We start from the raw sequence: 9,039 nt of genomic DNA, 5'->3' as shown, positions 1-9,039 counted from the left end.
ATGGCACCGGCTCCCAAAAGAGCCACTCTTAACCGATTTTACAACGTTATATGTCTAATCTACTTTCAGATGAAAATCGGCAATGTCTTATTGAAGAGAATTTGCATAACCAAACATGTTTTCAGTGGAAAATGTGATATTGCGGGGCAGAATGAAAACGTATCCCGTGCATGCAATTCTAAAATAAAGTCGGATTGGTGTCCTGCTTCAGAACGGGCAGGACAACACCAACGCCTCCTTCTCCGAATTCCTGTCTATCAGAGATGCAAGATTTATTAAACTTAAGTGACAATAAACTGTTTGGGATCTTGAGTTGCAAAAGAAAACACGCACGAAATGTTTCCGAAGGTACATTAAAAAAAGAACGCGGACTCGGCAACTGGGTCGGCTCGCGCGACGTCATGTCACAAACACCGAGCGACGACCTCTGCCAAGGGCCCGCCAGAAATCTCTTCCGGTTCGTCGCCGTGGCAATCGCGGCACAGCACAATCCGCAGGGCTGGTGGTTGTCATGGAGACGAGAGAGCGCGGCCGTGGCTGCAGACGGGTGCGAGCGGCTGCACAGATCCACACACGGTCACCATGACCCAGAGACTAGCATTGCAAGGTAATGATATTTCACGAATTTGAAACCTCATTGACTTGTTTTATAAACTATTCTTAAGAAGTGAATTAGGTGGAAGCTGTTGTCGTTAATTGTGGGAAGAGGGACACTGTCTGAAATTGTGAACAACTTTTTAAAATAAAAGGTGGGGCAACTTACACTTCTAGAGGATATCACGAGGATATTACGGTTCAAGGAGACTGTTAAAAGTTAAGCGTGGTCAGCGCTGTGTAGATACAGACCACCTACTTGTATACTGTATACAAAGATCCATTGATAACGGTGTAAAGATGAACACATCTGTTTTGGGAATACTGGTTGAAGATAAATATCCAGTGGATACCTCCTCAGTTCTTCAAATTCTGCCTTGGGCTCTTTTATATTTCTGATTTAGCATTACAGGTCTTGGTTTAACATTATATGAAAGGACATTTGTCAATGTGACTGTGAGGTAGTGTCTAACGTTTGTGCTGAAGTTTTGATACTGCCATTTAAACCCACAATTTACCTGAGGTGGTATTTAGAATAGTTTTAGGATTCTGGTTTAATTATTATGTGCATTAGTTCTCGAGTTTCAATAATTAATTTTTAATGTTTTTGCCACAGTGTTTGAGCAGTACCAGAAGGCCAGAACACACTTTGTACAAACAATTGCAGAACTTGCAACAAGGCCACAAAATATAGAAACCCTACAAAATGCAGGTAAGGAAAAATGTATTTAAGCTTTGAACACAAAATGCAGAAATTTCACATTGTGGGATAAAAGGATAGTTTATGAATATTTTAATGTATGATCTTGTGTAGTTTTAAAGGATTTATATAATTTGATTAAAATGTTTTACCTTTAAATATAAATTTGAAGAATATTGTAAGAAAATTACAATTCAAGGAATCTTTTGCACATTTTTCCAGTTCTTAATTCATGAGATTCTCTACACATATTTAGAAAGGCAAGGATTAGGGATTGTGAGCATGGCTTAGTGCATGAGAAATCGTGTCCCACAAATTTGAGTTGAGTCAGTCAGTTTAGTTTATTGTCACGCGTACCGAGGTACAGCAAAAAGCTTTTGTTGCATGCTAGCCAGTCAGCAGAAAGACAATACATGATTACAATCGATCCATTTACAGTGGATACTATTTACAGTAGATAATAGTTAAGCACTGCTCTGCAGTTGTTCAGGGCCCTAGTGAGACCGCACCTGGAGTACTGTGTGCAGTTTTGGTCTCCAAATTTGAGGAAGGATATTCTTGCTATTGAGGGCGTGCAGCGTAGGTTTACTAGGTTAATTCCCGGAATGGCGGGACTGTCATATGTTGAAAGACTCGAGCGACTAGGTTTGTATACACTGGAATTTAGAAGGATGAGAGGGGATCTTATCGAAACGTATAAGATTATTAAGGGGTTGGACATGTTAGAGGCAGGAAACATGTTCCCAATGTTGGGGGAGTCCAGAACCAGGGGCCACAGTTTAAGAATAAGGAGTAGGCCATTTAGAACAGAGATGAGGAAAAACTTTTTTAGTCAGAGTTGTGAATCTGTGGAATTCTCTGCCTCAGAGGGCAGTGGAGGCCAATTCTCTGAATACATTCAAGAGAGAGCTAGATAGAGCTCTTAAGGATAGCGGAGTCAGGGGGTATGGGGAGAAGGCAGGAACGGGGTACTGATTGAGAATGATCAGCCATGATCACATTGAATGGCGGTGCTGGCTCGAAGGGCCGAATGGCCTACTCCTGCACCTATTGTCTATTGTTGTGGTAGGATGATTCAGTTGCCTGAGAAAAGCTGGGACAAATTTGTCCCTGAATCTGGTGGTGTGCGTTTCTACACTGCCATACCTTTTGCCTGATAGAAGAGGAGGGGAGAAGAGGGAGTGGCCAGGGTGCGTCCTTGATTATGCTGCTGGCCTTGCCGAGGCAGTGTGAGGTATAAATTGAGTCAATAGAAGGGAGGTTGGTTTGTGTGATGGTGTGGGCTGCGTCCACAATCCACTGCAATTTCTTGCGGTCTTGGATGGAGTTGTTCCTAAACCAAACTAAATGGTCCTTTTTTGTCACGTGTATTGAGGTACAATGAAATTTGAATGATGCATCCTGATGCTTTCTATGGTGCATCTGCAGAAGTTGGTGAGAGTTGTAGGGGATATGCTAAACTTCCTAAGCCTTCTGAGGAAGCTTTCTTGGTCGTTGCTTCAATATGGGTGGTCCAGGAGAAGTTGTTGGTGATATTGACTCCTCGGAATTTGAAGCTTTCAACCATCTCTACTTCGGCACCGTCAATGCAAACTGGGGTATGTGTACCGCTTCACTTCCTGAAGTTGATCACTAGCTCCTTTGTGTTGCTGACATTGAGAGAAAGGCTGTTATCTCGACACCAGGACATGAGGTTCTCAGTCTCCTTCCTGTACTCCGTCCCATCATTATTAGATATCCGGCCCACAATCGTGATGTCGTCTGCAAATTTTAAAATTGAATAAGATTTGTACAGTAGTGGGTGTACAAGGAGTAAAGAAGGGGGCTGAGAATGCATCCTTGCGGAGCCCCCGTGTTGAGGATTGTCGTTGAGGATGATGTGTCCCCTATCCTCACTGATTTGGGTCTGTTGGTCAGGGGGTTGAGGATCCAGTTGCAGAGATGAGTGCTGACACCAAGTCCTGTAAGTTTGGTGATAAGCTTGGATGGAATAATGGCATTAAAGGCAGAGCTTTGAGTGAAGAAGTAAAGTCTAAAATTTGAGTGAGTTTCTCGAAGAGGGAACAAAGAGGATTGATGAGGGCAGGGCATTAAATGTTGTCTGAATGGAGTTTAGCAAAGCCTTTCAATAGGTTCCGAATTGTAGACTTGTCTGGAATGTTAGATCACATGGTCCAGGTTGAGCAATCTTTGACTTGGCAATTTTAAATTGGCTTGGTGGAAGGAGTCAGAGGGTTGTAACAGAGAGCTGTATATTCCACTGGAGAACCTAGTGGTTCTCCAAAGCGATCAGTGGCAGGTCCACTGTTATTTGTCATGTATATTAACGAATTGGATGGGAATATTGTTAACATGGTGTATAGGTTTACAGATGACACCAGACATTTTTGGAGTACTCAATAATGTTTGGTACTTTCCTTTCACTGTAGATTAGATTTTCTTTTAATCATTTGTCCCGATTTACTTTTTACAATAACAAATGAATTAAAGTACCAAGTATAGGCTCTTGTAATGGAAAAACAAATTAAAAAGACAAATGAAATAATGCCTTTTATCTCATGAAGGTTGGAAATAATGGCTTGGATTTTGTGGCTATATTCTCAGCTCACCAATGAAACTTTTTACCTTGCTTGGAAGTCCTGAAGTCAGTATCCTATACAACGTCAGATTAGTTCTCAGTGGTGAAGCCCTGCATGACGGCGTTCTGGTCATAGGGAGCAGAACAAACTCTGCCCAGAAAGATGCCGATCTTTGACAGCCAGTTCAGGCAATTCCCCAGGTCGATCTGGCTGTTGAAATACTGAAAATGTTTGTCATGTTAAGAAACTTGGAGAAAATGCAAACTATTTAAATCTTTCAAAGTGTTGAACGTTTTGTTTTAAATATTGAAAGTATTCAAAGGAATCAAATGAACTAGATCTTTTAATTGTTCTATATATATTAATGACTGCTGGACTACAACAAAGGTTCATCAAATGGATTTCTGAAATATTGGACAGTACTGGGATTAATGTATAAGACCTGGCATATGGTCTCTACAATTTTTAAACAATGAGAGATTATCTCATTGAAATGTACAAAAGTTTTGTCTGTTTGGCAGGATGGAGGCTGTTATGATAGCTCCTAAGCTGTAGTGCCTATAACAAAGTGTTACAGTCCCAAAATGAGGGTGGTTTCTTCATCCAGTTGACACTCAATCTTTTGAAATCTCAATTTGAGTGCTGGAGAGCCTCAGTCCCCGTGTTCATTTAAGAAAGAGATTAATAGATTTCTGGATTACAGCTCCTTTCGAAAGGTACGTCCTTTTCATTCTGAGGCTATGCCCTGTGGTCCTAGACTCTCCCACTAGTGGAAACATCCTCTCCACATTCACTCTATCTTGCTTGCTCTGGATCTGCACCTCCTGATGTATAGGTCCTGCAGGGGGACGAGTGTATTTCCCATGGTCTGGTTTGGGAACAGCTCTGCCCAGGACAGGATGGCCCTGCAGAGAGTAGTGCGTTCGGCAGAACGCACCATGGGAAATACACTCGTCCCCCTGCAGGACCTATACATCAGGAGGTGCAGATCCAGAGCAAGCAAGATCATGAGGGACCCCTGCCACCCCAGTAACGGACTGTTCCAGATGCTACGTTCAGGCAAACGCCTCCGCTGTCATGCTGCGAAAACGGAGAGGATGAGACGGAGCTTCTTCCCACAGGCCATCAGGACTGTCAACTTTTATAACCCCAGAGACTAATTTTTTGTCGACACTAATAGTAACTTATTAACTTATTTATATGCTGTAACTGTAATTCTTTTTTGTGCACAACCCGCAGGCATTGCCACTTTCATTTCACTGCACACCGTGTATGTGTATGTGACAAATAAATTTGACTTGACTTGATCCTTCCTCAAATATGGAGCCCAATACTGTTCAAAATACTCCAAAAGCCGTCTGACCAGTGCCTGATAAAGCATCAGCATTACATTCCTGTTTTTGCATTGAGGCCCTCACTAAATAAATGCTAGCATTGCATTCGCCTTCCTTACTACTGATTCAACTTGTAAATGAAAGTTTTGGGAATCCTGCACCAGAACTCCAAAGTTCCTTTACACCTCCGATTTCTGAATTCTCTCCCCATTTAGAAAATACTCTGCGCCTTCATTCCTACTACCAAAATGCATGTCCATACTTTGCCACGCTGCATTCCATCTGACGATTCTCAGTCCACTCTCCCAGCCTGTCCATGGTCATACCATCATGATGTAAGGTATTTGTGGAATATGATGTGCTGTTCCTCTGGTTTGTGTGTGACCTCACTCTGGCAATGGAGGAGGCCCAGGAACAGTAGGGTCGGTATGGGAATGAAAAGCAGTGTTAAAATGGTTAGCGACACCAATGTTTAGGGTGGGACAGTGGCTCAGCGATAGAGTTGCTGCCTTACAACAGGTTTTGTCTGTACGGAGTTTGTATGTTCTCCCCATGACCGCGTGGGTTTTCTCCGAGATCTTCGGTTTCCTCCTACACTCCAAAGAAGTACAAGTCTGTAGGTTAATTGGCTTGGTATAAATGTAAAATTGTCCCTAGTGTGTGTAGGACAGTGTTAATGTGTGGGGATCGCTGGTGGCTGCGGGCTCGGTGGGCCAGATGACCCATTTGGGGCTTGTATGTTTAAATGATGGGTCTTTATTCCAAACATTATGGAGGGCACTGTATGTAGAGGCATCATGTGTATGACTCTGCCAATTGCAACACATTGCCATTGCAATGCCATGTATTTAATGTTGATGATAAAAGGTGTACTTCCAGAAGATTTAATTTCTACTTTCCAATCAAGAGTACATGCTTTGCCGATAGTGATGAGGCTCGTCATAAGATCATATGATCATAAGATCATATAGCAGAATTAGACCATTTGGCGCGTCAAGTCTACTCTGCCATTCGATCATGACTGATATATCTCTCCATCCTAACCCCATTCACCTGCCTTTTCCTCATAACCTCTGACACCTGTACTAATCAATATTCTTCAGCTACAGAACAATATTATTGAGTCCACATCTCCGGAGAGGAGGAATGGGTGACATTTTGGGTCGAGACCCTTCTCCGACCCGAAACATTGCCCATTCCTTTTTTTCAGAGATGCTGCCTGCCCCGTTGAGTTATTCCAGCTTTTTGTGTCTATCTTCGGGGTAAACGAGCATCTGCAGTTCCTTCCTACAAATATTAAAGTAACGGTCAGATGGGCAGAAAAATGGTAAATGGAATTTACTTTGAAGAAAATGCATCTTTGGATGACTTATAATGTTTAAGAGAAACATCTCGAGAAGTACTGAGGAATAAAGGAGCCTGTTGTACATGTCAAAGGAACTGAAAAGATAGCAGCATAGGTAGTTAAGGTGCTTAAAAAGCCATACACAATATTTGTCTTCATTACACTGGTTACAGAAGGTTATGTTACAACAATACATAACATTAATCACAACACAACTGGGGTGTTGCATGCAGTTCTGGTTGCTACACAATAGGAAGGACATAATTGCACCTGGAGATAGTTTTTATATAAGGCATATCCGATCTGTTTGGATAGCATGCAAAACAAAGCTTTTCGCTGAAGATGGACATAAAATGTGGAGTAACTCAGCGGGACAGGCAGCATATCTAGATAGAAGGAATGGGTGACTTTTCGGGTCGAGACACTTCTTCAGACTGAGAGTCGGGAGGAGATATAGAGATAAGGAAGTATAAGGTGTGAAAACGAGATAAAGGGGATGGGAATCAAGGAAAATGTAGAATAGATCGTTGTCGGCTCAAAGAAGGTGACAACGAAGCATATAGAGATAACATTTAATCAGGGGGACAGTCAGACTGATAGGAGAACGAGGAAGGGGAAGGGATGGAGAGAGAGGTGCAACAAAGGCAACTTGCCCATTCCTTCTATCCAGAGATGCCGTCTGTCCCGTTGAGTTACTCCAGCATTTTGTCAAAACACAAGTTTTGAGGTAACCAGCAGTTGGGGTCTGGCAAGGCAGGCATTACTTTTGAGACAGGAGTGTGTAGAAATATGAAGAAATAAGTAAATGAGTAAAATAAAGCTTCTTGTTTTGAATTTAATGTCAATGCACGGTTGTTACATTCAAAGGAGTTGCTTAGTCAGAGGATAAGAGATGATGTGTTGCTCTATGAACCCTAACCCTGAAATATAGTGCAAGGTTTCATGTAAAATTTCTGAACGTAATACTTTCATACTGTTACTTTCTAGCCCCACTACATTAAAAGCTTTGAATGCAGGATAAGCTGTAGTTGTTGCAGAGGATACTCAATTGTGCTTTAGCAGAATTACGTTCAGATTTTCACAAAGTAATTTTCCATTTCTTTATGATCCTCCAGCAGGCAAAGTTGACAATTTTTTATCTTTGATATCTGAATGTTTTATTTCCTATTCTGGCAGATTTTAGAGAAGAACAGCATAGAACCAGATCCTGCGACCAACTGTCTCTGTGCCAACACAATATATCCATACTAATCCCATTTCCAAGTGCTCGGCCTGTACATTGTGCAATTTCTAGTGCCCATCTAAATTCTACTTAAATGTATTTGAGAGTATCAGTGTCTTCCACCTCTCAGAAAATGAGTACCAGATTTCTGCCAACCTTTGAGTGAGAAAAAAGAAAAATAGAAAAAAACAGCTCTAAATCTCCTATACCTACCATAAGCCGGTGCCCTCAGGTCATAGACCATCCACAAAAATAGATTTCTCACTACTCTATTCAGAACATGGAACATAAAACACTACAGCACAGGAACAGACACCTCGGCACAACTTGTTCTACCATGATGTGAAATTAAATCTGTCTGCTCGTAATTCATATCCCTTCACTCCCTGCACATTCATGTACCTGCCTATCAGAGAGTCAAGTGTTTTATTGTCATATGTACCGACAAAGGAACAATGACATTTTACTTGCAGCAGCATAACAGGCCTGTAAATGCACCACACACAGATAATGTGTAATACATTTAAAAAAAAGAATAGTAACCACAATACTAGTGCAAAAAACGCTAGTCCTTGGTACAACCAAAGACAGACCTCAGAAGTTCGTGGTGGTGATTAGTGTTGTGCAGTGATCAAGAGTTAGATGGTTGTTGGGAAGAAGCTAATCTTGAACGTGGTGGTCACCAATTTCAGGGGGGGAGGGGGAAAGGGAAGGGGGGGGAAGGGGAAGGGGGGGGAAGGGGAAGGGGGGGGAAGGGGAAGGGGGGAAGGGGAAGGGGGGAGGGGAGTGGGGGGGGGAGTGGGGGGAGTGAGCGAGGGGGAGAGGGGTGATGGGGAGGGAAGGGAGGGGGTGGAGTGATGGGGAGGGGGGGAGGGGGGGAGGGGGAGGGGGAGGAGTGATAGGGAGGGGGGGAGGGGTGATGGGGGGAGAGGGGAGGAGGGGGTTCTGCACCAATGCAGGAGAGGTTTGGACCCAACGGGTCCACTTGGTCTAGTGGCCTATAAATTCCTATATTATCTCAATTGCCCTTCTTCAATAAATGAACAACTTTGGCTATTTTCTAATCCTTTGGGATTTTACCTGTGTCCAAAAAGGAAACAAAGATTTTTGTCAAGGAAATCCCCTGCTTTGCCTTCCTCAGTATCCTGGGATTGATCCGTTTAATGTTCTTCAATAGACTTCAGGTCTAGTGATAGAGCTCTATACAGTGCTGCTAGAACCAACCTGAAGAGAGGCATCAAGGATGCCAAAGCGTCCTACAAGAG

The 9,039-nt window shown here is 42.7% G+C and overlaps 1 protein-coding gene across 2 annotated transcripts in view; it reads left to right on the top strand.

The window, feature by feature from the left end:
* The first annotated feature begins 513 nt into the window (after window positions 1–513).
* Window positions 514–9,039, top strand: part of spag6 (sperm associated antigen 6) — an 86,618-nt gene continuing 78,092 nt past the window's right edge. For both annotated transcript variants that reach the window (XM_078427691.1, XM_078427683.1), the window contains exons 1-2: window positions 514–607; window positions 1,211–1,306. In XM_078427691.1, the coding sequence (XP_078283817.1) occupies window positions 583–607; window positions 1,211–1,306 (121 nt within the window). In that variant the 5' untranslated portion in view covers window positions 514–582. The remainder of the gene's footprint in view (window positions 608–1,210; window positions 1,307–9,039) is intronic.

The sequence above is a fragment of the Rhinoraja longicauda genome, chromosome 2 (assembly GCF_053455715.1).
Source record: "Rhinoraja longicauda isolate Sanriku21f chromosome 2, sRhiLon1.1, whole genome shotgun sequence".
NCBI classification, from domain to species: domain Eukaryota; kingdom Metazoa; phylum Chordata; class Chondrichthyes; order Rajiformes; family Arhynchobatidae; genus Rhinoraja; species Rhinoraja longicauda.
This window is presented reverse-complemented; position numbering and strand designations above follow the sequence as displayed.